The 16,360-nt window shown below is 40.2% G+C and overlaps 1 protein-coding gene across 11 annotated transcripts in view; it reads left to right on the plus strand.

The window, feature by feature from the left end:
- ADAMTSL1 (ADAMTS like 1) overlaps nt 1-16,360 on the plus strand; it is a 442,268-nt gene that overhangs the window by 392,353 nt on the left and 33,555 nt on the right. For all 11 annotated transcript variants that reach the window (XR_002433573.1, XM_021381313.1, XM_021381315.1 and 8 more), the window contains 3 exons: nt 865-2,005; nt 8,195-8,322; nt 11,571-11,699. Coding sequence is in view for 10 of the 11 variants with exons in the window: in XM_021381313.1 (XP_021236988.1) it covers nt 865-2,005; nt 8,195-8,322; nt 11,571-11,699 (1,398 nt within the window). In the remaining variant the exon portion in view is untranslated. The remainder of the gene's footprint in view (nt 1-864; nt 2,006-8,194; nt 8,323-11,570; nt 11,700-16,360) is intronic.

Raw genomic sequence — 16,360 nt, forward strand, 5'->3', positions numbered from 1 at the left:
ATTAAAATAAGTATTTTTTCATTTTGTCATTCAGAACCCTATGTGACTCGGGATGTCTAAGGAATCATGCAACACAGGTTGGATGTGTTTCATGTTGGTATTCCATGCCTTTTCTGTTCCCCTTCACAAGAGCTGTGGTCTCCTTGTATGAACTTCCCTAGCTTGCAGTAAGCCAGCTGGATATGTGAAAGGTTGAATGGCAGCCTTGCTTCAGCTTAGAGTAGACTATGAACTCTGAAACCTACTAAATGTTGATTGTGACAGGAAGAAAATAAGATCTCACATTCAGAACCAGTGATGGGGCCAAATGTGGTATGGTATTCACTAACAGGACACCTGTGCTATTTTGTTTAGTGCTTTGTAACACAAATATCTGTCATAAAGATCTGGAAACTGAATGCACTTTCACAGTATCTACCCCATGTTTTTAAGCTTATGCCATACAGTTTTTTTCTGTTCAGTGTTATTCCTTGAGTTAGCAGTACTTTCAGTCCTCTTTACCGATGTGATCTGCAAGATTGTATTATGTTTCAGGTTTGGGATGGTAAACACTTGTCTTTTTTAACCAATAGTCTTCATTTAAATACTTGAGCAACAAGAACTACCTTTACACTGAATTTTTCTCCTTTTCATAAAGTTCTTGTTCCTGGCACATAGGTTTCTGCATGTACCATGGGCAGGACTATTTCTGCATTCCTGAAGTGAGCCTTGTTCTTCTTACTGTGACTATTCCAGCTAAATGTTTGGCAGCTGGTGGCCAGTTTCTCCCATTGTCATCTAATGGGTCAAATGCTGCCAGCACCAAAGTAAACTGCTTGTTTTGTTTAATGATACCACATACTAATAGTATTAATGATATTTCAGGGCACAACAGGCCAGCTCATAAGCAAAGTCCTCATATTGTGGCTGTAAAGAAAGTTTACATCCAGACAAGGAAGCAGAAGAAGCTACACTTTATTGTGGGTGGGTATGCCTACCTGCTGCCCAAAACCTCCATTATTCTCCGATGCCCCACAAGGAGGTTCCGGAAGTCGATGATATTTTGGGAGAAGGATAACAAGAGGCTCATCAGCTCAGCTCACATCACCATTGCACCCTATGGGTACATGAAAATCCATCGTTTGAAACCTTCAGACTCTGGGATATATACCTGCATAGCAGGGCCAGCCCGGGAGCATTTTGTAATTAAACTAATAGGAAGCAACAAAAATCTCATTGCTGGGCAGCCAGCTGGCATTAGGGAGGAAGAGGCCATGAGAAAGGCCAGCCTAAATGAAGCCTTGCGAACACAGGAGAAACATATCAATGGGATTCTCTTCAATGGGAGCAGGACTGAAAAACGAGGGCATCTTGCTGACCCTAGTGGCTGGTATGACAATATTGTCTCAAGGCTGCTACAGCACAGGGGCTGGCCAGGGGAAAATCCGGAGTTCTGGGAAGTTCAGGAGTCCACAGAGAGAAATGTGTCCTCAGAGGAAGACCAGAGCCAGGAGTATAGCCTGCCATTTACTATGGTCACAGAGCAGAGACGATTGGATGATATCATAAGGAATTTGTCTCAGCAACCTGAGGAGCTTAAAGATATTTACTCTGAGCAGCTTGTTGTACAGCTGGCTCATGATATTTTCAAGAGCCACATGGAGCATCAAGAATCTGTCCTCAAAGCATCAAGGCGAAGAGTTGATTCAGCTTCCATGGAATACCCTTTCCACAGACATGTTTCTGGATTTACTAGCTCCCTGAGGGCATCATCTGCTGAAGCTCTTCTTCCCACCTCTATGAACCCAACAAATGGCTTGCACAGCCCTCATCAAAAGCCTGCCATCCTCCGAAAGATTTCAGCAGCACAACAGCTTTCTGCTTCAGAGGTTGTCACCCACCTGGGACAGACAGTGGTCCTAGCCAGTGGCACACTGAGTGTGTTGCTTCACTGCGAAGCAGTGGGAAACCCAAAGCCCACCATCAGCTGGGCTAAGAATGGAGAGGAGGTGAAATACAATGATAGGTAAAATAAATTATTTAACTTTTAAGAAAACAGTTAACATTTTGAGTCTTCAGTTTCCATGTTTTAAGGCCAGTCAGTCCTATTGGCAAAACCACTTTTTGCTGTAGTCTGATTTTATAGACGGAAGAAGGGCTTGTATATGTAGTGGCAGGCAGGGCAGTGTAGCTGCAGCAAGGTCTGGATGCTGTATTAGTCTGGTATGGCAATCCAGACTTACTTTTGTTTCAGTAAATAAAAAGATATTTTAAAATATGGAAATAAATAAGTGCTTAATGCAGTCAACAAACCACTCCATGTCTGGAGGCTGGGAGCTTTGTTATATTTTCCTATGTGAAGGCAGAAATTTCTGATATGAAGATCGGTTTTGGTCAGTCAATCAAATCATCAGTCATCAAATATTGATGATATCTGGGTTGTTATCTTCAGATTTCAGAGTTAATCTACTACATGGATAGGGCTGTTTTGTGACTCTCTCTGGCATTGTTTTATACTGGTGAAGTATACATTTTCATGACTGATCACAGACGTACCTGAAGATAAATCTGGAATTTAGTTTTTTGTCAAGCATCATGCAGCATAGTTCCCTGGAGAAGGGTTCATCCTCTATTGAAATTGCATTTCTCACAGTGTTCCAGCAAGGTCTCTCCAACATGGTTCTGGTAGCAGAACATGGAGGTAGTGAAGTTTCTTCTGTCTACTGCCCATGAATCCATGTGTAAAATTGCCTCAGGATAAAACTCAGTGGGCATTATAATCACCATCCCCTGCATATGTTCTGATAAGGGGTGGAAAGGACATAGAAGGGACAAAATACCATTAGAGAATGGCCAGCTGAGGGCAACAAAGATGGTAAAGAGTCTGAAGGGGAAGATGTATGAGAAGCAGCTGGGTTCCCTTGGTTTGTTCAGCCCAAAGAAGAAGAGGCTGAGGGGAGGCCTCATGGTGGAGGGGAGCAGAGGGGCAGCGCTGAGCTCAGCTCTCTGGTGACAGTGATATGATATGAGGGAATGACATGGAGCTGTGTCAGGGGAGGGTCAGGCTCGGGTTTACGAAAAGGTTCTTCACTGAACAGGCTCCCCATGGCAGTGTTCACACCTCCGAGCTGCCAGAGTTTGGGAAGCATTTGGACAACTCTCAGAAATACAGTTTGCATTTTGTGCAGTCCAGTGTGGAGTCAGGAGGTGAACTTGATGATCCTTGTCATTCACTTCGAACTTGTCATATTCACTAATTCTATGATAAAGATACAGTAGGGAAACATCTTTTAAATGAAAAGGATGGTTTCAGATAATCCAATATTTCAACACAGTTGGATTGGTACTAAAGGACATAACATAAGCTGGCTACTTCCAGTTGAAAATGAACACTAGTCACATTAGTGGTTAATCTGTGGAACCATACTGTATGGCTATTTGCAGCTTTCACTGTCATCTCAACATACTTATGTATATGCATTACTATTCTGATGTGAGTTGGTGCATCCTCACCTGTACAAACTTTCTGTGTGCTGCTATCTGCCACTGAGGTGTAGCTTGAAAACTTGAGTAACAAAGTACTTCTATCTATGTACTGCAAAAATAATTACCTTTCTCCTGCAGGTAGCCTTTACCTCTAGATCACTCCACTTCATTCATCTGCAAAGCACACAAGAAGAGACTATTTCAATTCTAGCTGAATACTTAACTGTGTTCATACCATATGTTTCTCTCATGTATATGCTTCAGATTTTATGCTTTGGTGCTGTTCTGTGAGGAAGTGGTACGTAAGTATAGAAAGGTACAGTGTGGATAAAGCAGTTCTACTAGCTGACGTGATTACAGTGAAGCAGTCCAAGGATCTGCTAGGAGCAATTTCTGCACAGGATGGTAACCTCTGTTAAGACATCTGAGTAGGTCATCTTAGGAAATGAGAAGAGACAGAGTCAAAGTGAAAATTAGTTCACATTGCAGTGCCTGTGAATCTTGATTTAGTGAAGATAAAATTGCTTCTTCTGCATAGTTATGCAATGTTTACTAGTTTCTTTCTCACTTTGGCAGCCTAGCAATTCCATAGTCACTGCTTTGTCTAATGTGCTGAATTTTCTGGTTCTTTTCTCTCTTTCTATGTCTGATGGCTATTCAGTATAATAGGATTCACATTAAAAAATGGAAACAATTTTGCAGAGGGAAGGGAGACTAAGAGCAGGAACATATCTCTTAGAAAAATCACATGCCATCTTAATCAAGACATGGGCCTATCATATCACTTTATTTGGCCATACTCCTGTGAAAATATATTCTTGGCCCCCCAAAAGTTGCATATATAGACTTTCATTGTCATTGATTACATCCTGTTGGAACTGTGCCGTTAAGGGATTTTTGAATTGATTGAAAGGGAAGTTAGGTTACATAAAGTCCATGTGTGGTTAACTCTGGACACTGTGCTCATGAGAAAATTACACGTTCATCTCACACCGCATAAGCAGCCATAGTGTAGCTACAAACATACTTGTTCAGTTGGTGATAAAACAGTCTTATGATTTCTGAAATTTTAGTTTGGATTATATTTTTTTTTATTTTGCATTGCCTTTCTTTTCCATTCAGTTTGGCTGACATAGGATTAAGCTATGTGCTGCATTTCTGAATAACCAGTCAACTATATTGGCTTAAATTTTCTATCATAAAGACTCAGTAAAGCATAGTTTATTTGCAGGTTAGTAGCATTAATCATCGACTCTTAATGATTGAGGCAGAAGGATTTTATCAAATTCCTTCTCTATTCATCATTCATACTTCCCCCAGTTTGGTGGGTAGGGGAAGAAATGAGCAGTGCTCTGAGCTTCCGAGATATTCAGCATCTGTAACCTTAGGGTTAATGGAAGTTTAGAAATTATAGTGCTTATAAAAATTGGTTTGTGAATGTTTTTCTGGGTTCTTGACAGCTGTGCTCTGGCTTTGGTTCAAAATGCTTTTACTGGTTGCCAATCAGCTGTGTAAATTAAAGCCACAGTTTAAGCAGTCTCCCACTGTATAGCAGTAAGCTGCAAGGTCATCTGTGTGTGGTGGTGCGTGGTAAGCTTGAGCTGTCTGTCAGCTCTGCAGTTTGTCTTCTTTGTGCTCTGCCATCCACTGAAAGGACAAAGGAAGAGTCTCTAATGAGACTCTGGTTGTATATGTTTTGTGCTGTGATTTCTAGAGTGTAAACTACCATTTTTAGGGTGGATGATGGCTATCTGTAGTGTGTATTCTCTCATATGAGATAAAGGCACTGTCAAAAATCGCAGTGTAGATGTTTTCTTGACATGGCAAGGTGTCACACCAATGAATGACTTTCCATTGCTTCTTTCCATGAGCAGTGCAATCCACCTTAAAAGTATTTGTGACTCCTACTACATTGGTCTGCTTGAAAAAATGAATTTGTTTAGCTTTAGTCTCTGTATTGGCACAACAAAATGCAACACAGTCCCAACAAAAGTGTTCACTTTCACTTATTCAGTAGAATAAAAGCTGTGTGGTCCCAGTAAAAGATCTTTGACTTGAGTCTGTGTATGCAATGTGAATGCATAAATAATACCTCTTCTAAGGTCAAAGTGTCAGGTTGATAACAGCATCTATTCTGAGTGCAGCTTCAGAGCATGCTAGTATCTATCCCAAAGCCGGGAGAATTCCATAAATGCTGGAAAATGTTTCATTTCCAAAAATGAAAGGATACTATTTTAAATGTGAAAATATTTGAGGGATTTGTGTTTTGTTTATTGAGCATGGTAAGACATATATTTTCTTCTGAGAACACCGTAATTTCCACCAATGGTAACCCTTTGATATTTGATAACTTTTCTAAAAGGGCAATGTATTTTCTCAATAGATGTGAGAAGAATCTAAATAGTAGGTGGTACAGCGTCTGCGCTAGGTGCTTGCTACATGCCATATGAATTAATCACTGATCTAGGTCACCTATAACATTTTTTGGTCTTGAAGACAATGCAATGTGTAGAAACTGAGATGAGACTGATTGAACATTAAGCTGTATTATTTTAAGTCCATAAATGAGATTCTGAAGACATAGTGGTGACAGAAAGAATCGCTGCAGCTGGTATTTTTTGCACTGCTGACAAGCAACTGAAAACCTAACAAAAATAGCAGTCTATGAGCAAATAGGGAAACCAGCCAAAAATCATTCTATACAAAGGGGGACAACAAAGGATCTACTTTCAAGAAAAGCAGCTATGCCAGATTGTGACACGCAAATAATTGAATTATTGAAAAGAAAAGGACCTTCACTTTCTAGAGAAGGACATTAAAAGTAGATTGAAAAGATGAGAAGTTGGGTCTGGTTTTGAGTTTTTATTTTTAAAACCAGTTGCCTATGTGGCCTATTTTTATTCCGAAAAGAATGAGCTGAATTTCGGAGTCACTTAAACTACCACAGAGAGATTTACATCTGCAGAGCTGATCAACAGCAAACAAATAATCTTTTGTATTTTATACAGTATGACATTAAGAAACCTCTTTCCTCAACCTGGAGGGGACAGAAACGTTCTAAAAGTATTTTTAGGTGTTTGTGTTTATTTGATGTAGGATGAACTGGTCAGCCCAGACAATATATTTGCACACATGCAAGCAGCACACACACACACAATTTTAACTATTATATACAAGTATAATATAACTGTGGCAAATTCTGAAACACTAATGAATTCTATGTAGAGACCGGAAAAGTCCGTACTATACCAACTATATACTAACTCAAGATTTTTAAGTAAAGAAATGTGCTTTGTGAGCAGCACTTAACTAGAAAAATCCCTTTCTTAAGTGGTAAAATATGAAAGAGCCTTGAAACAAGAAGTGTGGAGGGGATATTTCCACCACCGTGGCTTTTTTGCTATGCAAGCAAAGATGCAATTTTAAAAATGATTAATGTTTGTATTGTAAATGTGCATTTTACTAGGCACTTGGAAAACTTGGTTGATATAAGGCAGCTCTCTCCTCTTATTATTGATTGTTATTGTTATTACTCAGAAAAGGGTTAAAAAAGAATTTCAACTGAATTCCTTTTCTATAATATATTTTGATGGATGGCCATCAAAATATATGGTTTGTTTTAGAGAGCTACCACCCACAGTGTTTTGCAAGATCAAGTGTCTCCTGTTTTTCTAGACCAGAAGACAACAGTTTTTATTTAAGGAGAGCTGGGAAAGAAGCTCATCAGTTCCCAGATCTGAGAGTAGAAGTTTTTTGCATGTGTTTGATGGGCATATTCCTCCCCCACTTTCACTCTTATCACTGTCAATCACAGCTGCAGTGAAGAAGTTTATGTGTAATAGCTGCTTAAAATTTCTGATGAGAAATATAATTTATGATTTAGCAACAGTTTCAGCTACAAATTAAGAGCAATAATCACAATATGTGGAAAATGAGAGTATGTGAAGACAGATGAGAGCCCACAGCCTGAATTCTTGCTTTTACAAGTATACATCAAGAACTGATGAAGTTACATCACTGTATAGAACAGACTATTTGTGAACATAAACAGTTCTCACGGCACTAAGTCTGTATTCATCCCACCTAGCTATGGGCAGTACGCAGACACCACACTCTCAGACATCTTATTGGCAGAGACGGTTGGCTCAGCCTAAGGAGGAGCTGAGTATTCTTGTCTGTCTTCACTGATTACTGAGGTAGTAACAAAACTACTGAGCTTGCATGAGCTGCCTACCAATCTAAGAATCTGGAGTGTATTTCAGACTTTGGTACTTACTTGGAGCTCATGAAACTTTATTCTGCCCAGCTTTAGGAGGTTGTATGACTTTTCTTTTGCAATATGATATCTTTTTGTTTACTGTTGCTACTCCTGCTTTCCAAACTGGAAGACAGAGAGGGTAGGCAACTTGATTGATACCACCTATGAAGTAACACAGCAGAAGAGGAGGTTTCACATTCCACAGACAGATGTCTTAGGTACTGGGCAATCTTTCTCAAATACACACAGCAACAGTAGCAGTACTAGGAATTAAGCTGAAATGTAGTTTCAGTAATTACAACTCTCAGTTGCAATGTAGGATTTCAAATTAATTAATTGTATTTTAAGTATAGTCTACAGGTCTTACTGACCTGTAAAGAAAATAAAATCATTTAGATCTGTAAAAATCCAACTAAATGTACTCGTTCTCACACAAACTGAGACCTTTACCTCCTTTCTGCTTTACCCCAGGATGCTACTTCAGCCTGATGACTCCTTGCAGATTCTGGCACCTGTGGAAGCTGATGTGGGTTTCTATGCTTGCAATGCATCTAATGCTCTGGGATCTGATTCTGTGTCCATTGCTGTCACTCTAGCAGGTAATAATTCACTGATTTTGATTGCACAATGGTCCCTGCCACTTGTATGATTCTGGACAGAAACAGTATGCTGGGAACAGATGGGTCTGGAAGATGAGTGGGGAAGGTGGATTAACAGAGGTACATAGCTGTGAAAACAAAATCCTGAGGCACAATCCAACTTTCACAGACAAGTCATGAGATTTGTGTTTCTACAAGAGATCGATACTTTTTCTCACTTGCTAAATCAGAATTGCATTCTCAAGACAGTGCTTATCCTCATTTTTCTCAACTATGGGCAATGCATTCCGACCTGACCAGTTTGTATGCTTTGTTTTAAACCTATTGCTGGTCTTTTTCAAGTCTGACAGGCTGACCCAAGAACTCACTCATATGTAAGTTTAGGAAACTTGCAAAATACTAATGCTGAAGAGCTAGCTCCATGTCAGATCATGCCCTGTATTATGTTTGGTCCATTGTGGCACAAACATGGCTAACAGTCTCAGTTGCTGGTTCACAAAATATTAACTTCTGTGTTTATATTCCTCTAGTAATGGTTCAGCTCTGTAGCAGACTAAATATCCTTTGTTAGTTTAGATTTCAGTGCTAAAAAAAAACCCACCCAAATAAAGACAAGAGATAATAGAAGTAGTGCATAAATCCAACTCCTTTAAACCAGGTTAGTCAGCAGCCTCACAACCACAGCAGGATTGGAGTAACAGGAGCACAACAGCAGATGTGAATTGGAAGCTACTGGGCAAAGACAAAGGGAGAAGTGAGAGTTGCAATTAAGGACTGTGTCAAGACAGATTGCGAAGAAGCAGGATCCTACTAGTCACAAAGACAATTGGCTTTTCATACCTCTCCATTTCACTTCACCCACTGGAGTGGGCTCCAGAATGGGGAAGCAGTTGGAGGCCACCAGTGTGCAGGCAGTGACTATCAGCTGCCGGTGTATTCATGTATGATTAGAGGGAGGAATATCTATTGTGGAAATTTTTTACACTAAACACAGGAAGAATTTCAGACCAGACAGGCATGAAGAAATTCTAAGTGTGCAGCTACAGCTGGCATTGAAGTGCTCATGGTTAGTAAACCATCCATAAAGTGGCCTTGTCTGTCCCACAGAAAGAGAATATCAGAATCTCTCAAGGTAGAAAAGGAAGAGGTACTTATTATGTATAGACAAAACAAGAAACTGATCCTTTTGCACTACTGCAGATCTGGAATAGCTTTGTTGAAGCCAGGACAGAAGGCCAGTGGTGCTGCTGCTAATGTACTGCAGTGATTTACTAGGAGCAACTGAACAATGAACTTCTTTCCCAACTTTGATGATTCTATGATTCAATGATTGTGTTTCATCTGAAAATACAGCATTGAGATGAAAATACCCCAACCCTATACCATTTAAAGCAATGTTGTCATCCTATGCCCATTCCGCCAACAGAGAATCACAGAATCATAGAATCACCAAGGTTGAATAAGACCTCCAAGATCATTCAGTCCAACCATCCACATATCACCAGTATTTCCCACTAAACCATGTCCCTCTGTACAACATCTAAATGTTTCTTGAACTTCTCCAGCGACAATGACTCCACCACCTCCCTGGGCAGCCCATTCCAGCAGTTAGCCACTCTTTTGGAGAAGAAGTTTTTCCTAACATCCAATCTGAATCTCCTCTGGTGCACAACTTGAGGCCATTCCCTCTAGTCCTATCACTAGTTACATGGGAGAAGAGGCCAACCCTCACCTTGCCAAAACCTCACTTCTGGTAGTTGTAGAGAGCAATAAAGTCACCCCTGAGCTTCCTCTTCTCCAGACTAAATAATCCCAGTTCCTTCAGCCACTCCTCATAAGGCTTACACTCCAGACCACTCACCAGCTTCATTGCCCTTCTCTGAACACACTCTAGGGCCTCAATGTCCTTTTTGTAGTGAGGGGCCCAAAACTGAACAAGTACTAGACGTGTGGCCTCACCAGTGCTGAGTATACAGGGATGATCACTTCCTTGCTCCTGCTGGCAACACTATTTCTGATACAAGCCAGAATGTCTTCTTGGCCACCTGGGCACCTGGCTCATGCTCAGCCAAGTGTCGACCAACCTCCAGGTGCATTTCTTCTACACAGTCTTCCAGCTACAGTGCCCCAAGCCCGTAGTGTTGCCTGGCGTTGTTGTGGCCAAAGTACAGGACCTGGCACTTGGTCTTGTTGAACTTCATCCCATTGGCCCCAGCCTAGCTATCCAGCCTGTCGAGATCCCTCTTCAGGGCCTTCGTACTCCCTGGTAGAGCGACACTTCCCGCCAACTTGGTGTCAAGTCTTGTCTTGCCTGCAAAGCATTTTGGCTGGAACAGTGGGCTGCCTTAACATAAGTATGCCACCTCTACTACTTCATTTTCCTCTCTCTAAGGTAAACCTGAGTGTCTCTGAACTGTTTTGTGTCATAGTTGCATGCCTCTACAATGCCCGTTTAGTATAAGTTGCAGAAGACCCCTAGAATTGCTGATGGTGCATGGTTCCATAGCTAACTCCATACGGACAGGCACAAGAAATAATATGAGAAAGCCTTGACCCACGTCTTCACAGTCATCAGTGCTGGAAGTGCACCAAAAGCAATCTGAATGGTTTGTTGCATATGAAGCAAGTATCTTTAATGGAGATAAAAAGTGCTTAAAAAATTCACTATGGTCTTTAGACAAAGCAAAACTAGTTATCTGATAGAAAGGATCTTTCTCAACTTTTTATACTAGCTATTATGAGAAAACTTTTCATTTATGGTCAAGTCTTCCCAATCCCATTGTTTCATCATGAGTTAAAGAAAACGTGATTGATATGTAGAAACAGCTTATATGTTTCTCTACACCTCCTACACTATTAATGTTCCTTTAGCCACCTCTCAAGATTCTTTGTCATACTATGTTTGGCCTTTGGCAAATGGTGGTATTTTAGTTGCAACGTCAGGCAAACATCTTATTTACAGTTCCAGTTGTACTGACGTTTATTGATTCAGCTGGTTCTCACATGTGTCCACATGGCTTTAATGCTCTTCTGCCTCTGCACTATGTATTCTTTCTTTTTTTTCTCTCAGGACAGGTTTTCTGATGGAACTCAATGGTTTTATATTAAAAAGAGTATATGGGCTCATACTCCAGCATTGTCCATTATTCATCCTGACCCATGCAGCTATTTTCGTAGAGTGTACTGACTATCTGTCCTGTGTGTCCAGTATACTGAGTCTTCTAATCCGTGATCCTTTTTTTATACAGGAAAACCATTAATAAAGGCATCAAGAGCTACTGTGATCAACACTGAATTGCCTGCTGTCACTGCTGATATTGGAAGCACAGTGAAAACAGTCCAGAGAACCAATGTTAGCATTAACTGCCAGGTTGCAGGTGAGAAATGACTTGGTCTTGCATGCCATGCTTTCAGCTATGAATTTCTATGCAGCTCTTAGCTAAATTGATGTTTCCAAGTACAATACAAGCTCTGTTAAATCACAAGGTCTTTGTAGGACTCAGGCAAATTTCTCTGCTTCCAATAACTCACAACATAGAAGTTGCCCTCCTTTTTACCAATTCCACCAAGAAAAGTGTAGACAGAGTCTTAAGGAAATTAGTCTGGGACAGAATGGCAAGTCTCTTTGTCAGAGATACACAGTTTATTGTGGTTGCAACAAAACAGATTGGTCTTCCTACCTGTTGGGAGTGTTTGGGGAGAGTATAGAATCAGGTCTGACTCATTTCCTCATTGTTCGGACTCTCCAAGTACATTAAGAGACCTGGTAAATCTCAAAAGACCCAGTATCAGGTCTTTAATTCATTACACTTTCATGTATGGTACAGTCAGAAAAAGGAGAAGGGAGCAGCTTACAAAGCACGAAGTGAGCCATGCTCAGTGTTGCACAAACATCTGCTATGTATGGTTGTATGAAGTTTTTTGGTTTAGATTCTCATCTAGCAGCTACTTCAGATGACTGCAAATGAGCATCTGCACTACAAACATACAAATGTCCTGCTTTCTTTAAGCTTACTTTAACAGAGGGGTTGTGAGTTTTCCTTCTTCAAGTGCTGCCAACAACACCACTACCCAAATTCTTACGTACAAAGAGTACTTGGTAATCTCTCCTTCAGAAAAGTATGCATGATTATTGTGCAAGCAGTGGGCTAGGATCTCAATGCATTATTTTCTTTCAGTGAGATTAATGAAATAAAAGTACAGGATCATTTTTCCAGTGGTTCATGAAGGAATAAGTGCAGTAGTTCTGTTGTCGTCTGCTCATAAATGCTCCATTGCATTCAGACTGATTTCCATTTTCTTTCAAGGAAGAAGGAAATTAAAATAGTGTAACCATTTTTCCTCAGTTGACACACATGTAAAATGGAAGAGGTCAGGAAACTTCCGCAAGGTCAGGGTGTTCATGGCAAAGCCAAGAACAGAACTTGTATTTCCTGTCTCCCAATTGTGTGCCTTGTTTTTCACTAATTAAACTAATTCCTGTTAAATAATTAGCAATATTATTCATGATAAGGTATCATATGCAAAGATCTCTTTGCCAGACTCTTTTCCCTGGTAATTAATGATAGAATACATGCAAACACCATAAAGCTGTGCCATGGGAGGTTCGGACTGGATGTCAAGAAAATATTTTTTTACCTTGAAGGTGGTCAGACATTGGAACAGGATTCCTAGAGAGGTGTTTGAAGACCCTTGCCTGTCAGTGTTCAAGAGGCATTTGGACAATGCCCTAAATAACATGATTTAACTTTTGGTTAGCCCCTGAAGTGGTCAGGCAAGTGAATTGTCTGATCTACATAGGTCATTTCAAACTGAATTCTAATTCTAATTCAGTTCTGTTCTATGCTATTCTACTCTACTCCTCTCTTCTCTACTCTACTCCATTATTTTAAGTTTAATGATTTTTCTTGAGACCTCTGCATGGCCGCTTGCACTGACAATGAGCGTTATCAGAGCGCAGGGAAAATTTTTATATTGCTCTTTAACTTCTTGTGAATGGCATAATCATTGTCAAAATCTATGTTCTGGACTGAGATCTATAGATATTAGTTGTAAGACAAGGGAAAGCAAAATCTTCAGATTAATTTGCCTCTGATCTGAATTATCTTGGAATCAGACTCTTCTCCGGTTATATAAGAAAAATGGTGTGGTTTTCTGCAAGCTTGAAAAATCAGTCTTGTTTCATTTAACATGACTTTGCCACTTCACCTATTGAGGTGAAATGTTATTTTTAAAACATAACTCGGTGATATCTTGAGGTCCCTTCCAACTCCTGCAATTACGTCATAACTGATTGTGGTAAATCTCAGACTTCTCCAAAACTCAGCCTAATGGAGCACCCACCAGAGTTGTCATCATAGGCAACTGCAGATGCCTATGACTTCCAGCTTTAGGATTTTCCCCAATTTTCATAAAAGCAACAGTCTTTCTGGGGTAGTTCAAATGCAATAGTCAGTTTCACTTCCAAATGGGACGTGGGAGCAACTTGGATCATATCAGTGTGTCTAGGAAGCTTTTTATTGACTTCAACACTTAAAGCATGGAGATACAAAGTTGGATACCAGAAACTTCAATCAGTCAGGCCTTAGTTGTTATTGACAATGGAATTAGATGTGAAAAGAGAATTTTGTTTAAAAAATCTTATTCTTAGGGCATTTCTCCTTGGTATCCCTCAAGCTATAAAGCTTGTAATAGAAGCACTTAACTGTAAAGTGTCATGTATCATTCGCTATTGTTGAGTCAGAACAGATTTTAAAGAGGGATTTAAAATATATCACCATCCCTCCCTGTGTATCCTTCAGTTTTTTTCATCTCTCCTAGACATTTATTTATTCTGTGTTTCATCTGTATGCTGGAAGTTGTATTTTTCTAGTTCTTTCCTTGCTTTATGGTATATTTTTTCTTCTTCAGCTGTGCTAGATTCTAATATATGTCAGAATATTATTGCACGGAAAACAAGTCATTGCTGCTAGATCATTGTGTTGTTATGTTTGCTTTCCCCAGAAGCTCATGTTTTAGCAAAATCATCCTGATTGGTATGCATGTTTCTACTTGCTACATACTCTAGGTAGCCTTTGTTGTGCTGTATGTATGGAGGGAAAAGCTGAAGAAAAATAAATTTTGAGAAATGATTAACTGTGTAATGTCTTACTTGCCCAGCAAAGTGAGGCTTGTTTCCATCTGGCATCTCTCAGGCTTTCAGTCTCTGTGATTGTTTCTGCAAAGCAGACGCACTCAGCCTTCTGTCCTCTCTTGTTCACCGTTACCCAGCAAAAATGATTGAAATGCTCTTGCTACCCCTTGTGGCAATGCTCTGTAATAATGTAGTTGCTCATGCCTTTACTGGCTGCCTCCAGTTCTTGTCTTGAAATATCTGAGGCTTATAGGTGTCACGAGGGGTGGAAGCACAATGGAAAATGAGTCTGCTGCTCCCTGATACATAGAGTACTTCTTATATTCCCTAAACCACACTGTAGGAAGATAGTACAGGTTAATTTCAAATCATCTTTGTTTAGCATAGGAACTTCACATTAAAGACAGAGGAAGAAAACCTTTTGTACACTTGCAGTCAGAGAAGGGTTATTTTACAGGTGGTAGACATCATATAGGTATAATGCATCTTTCATAAACTGAACAGAAATACAGTGGTCTTTACTCTTAACCCCTTCTTGATTCTTCTCCTAGAGAAGTAAATACAAGAAGAATGGCTTTCTGGATTAGGATTATCTGAGTGGCTGTCTTCAACAAATAGATTAGTTTTTCTGTCTCTCTGACTTTATTTATTTACTTTAAGTCTCTGCTTCTGAGGACTGTAATCTTCAGTTTTCATTGTCCCTTTCCCTCCTACTTTAAACTTCTCAGCATTCTTCATCCCCCTTGTTCTTCCACTGTTTCCATTTACTTTCCTTTATTTTCAGCAAGAACTTAAAAGCTCTACCCAAATCTTCAAGTTTGAAGAAAAGAAAGGAAAGCTCTGGAGTGAACTGAAGAAATCTCAGTTTTATAAACCTGTTACTGTTTCATGATACTTCCACACCAAAGTTTGTCAACAGCCATAACATGAAACTCTATGCACCATAACTAGCTCAAACTGCAAGAAAGAGTGATGCATCCCTTCTCTAGTGTGGCACAGTGAAGATGAGTGCTGGGATGTGAGTGCTTTTCCATCTCGGGGGCTGCAGAACTGGAAGAGTCTCCATTTTCTCTCCTTGTCTCTCTAGAACACACCTTTTAAACTTCCTTTGCTTGCAGTGGAAACACAATAAACACATGAGCTTGAAAAAAACTCAAGGTTTGGTGTTTGCTATCCAGCAATTGTCTGAACTCCCCTGAGGACTCTGCCTGGATGCTCTGGAATAAATCAGAGCAAGATTTTAAGTGGTGGTCGGCCCACCCATGCCACATAGGTCAAAGAGTTGCAGCCAGATGGAGAGCTGTGTTCTGGTCCTTTCCCATCTGAGAGTTCAGAAACAGGCCAACAGACCAGCCTTTTTAAAAAGTTGTGTTACAGAAACGTAAACAAGGGTAAGCATTTGGAAAATTGCATCACAGACAGAAATGGTTAATACCTTTGAAGAGTCCAGATTAGTATGTGTTATTCACCCTCAGACGAAGGTGAGAAAAATTCTGCAGTTTTTTACAGCTTATTTCCTGCTACTTTCTGAATGTGGATGAGACTCTCTGCCCTTACAAACCTTCCTGGCTGCTAAGCTCAGATGTACTCATTCCAGATGTCTTGGCAGAGTCCACAGGTAATTCTGGGAGAGGTAGAAAAAAGGCTGGAATGCTTTGATGTGGAAGAACAGGGAAAAACCTCCCTTTCCCACTTCCATCTGCACATGCTTAGTGAGGAACCTCCAATCAGCCAGTCACTACAAATGCAGACAAATGAGTGGTCATTTGTAGTGAGCATAGACAAAAGTATTTCTGGTGCCAGGCCCAGTGCCAGAGCCACAGAGCTGACTGGCTTTTGTTTTGTGATATGGATGTACAACCAGTAAGGTACTGGCAGTGTACAGAAGAATGTGTTGCTTTAAAT

Source organism: Numida meleagris, chromosome Z, assembly GCF_002078875.1.
Source record: "Numida meleagris isolate 19003 breed g44 Domestic line chromosome Z, NumMel1.0, whole genome shotgun sequence".
Lineage (NCBI taxonomy): Eukaryota > Metazoa > Chordata > Aves > Galliformes > Numididae > Numida > Numida meleagris.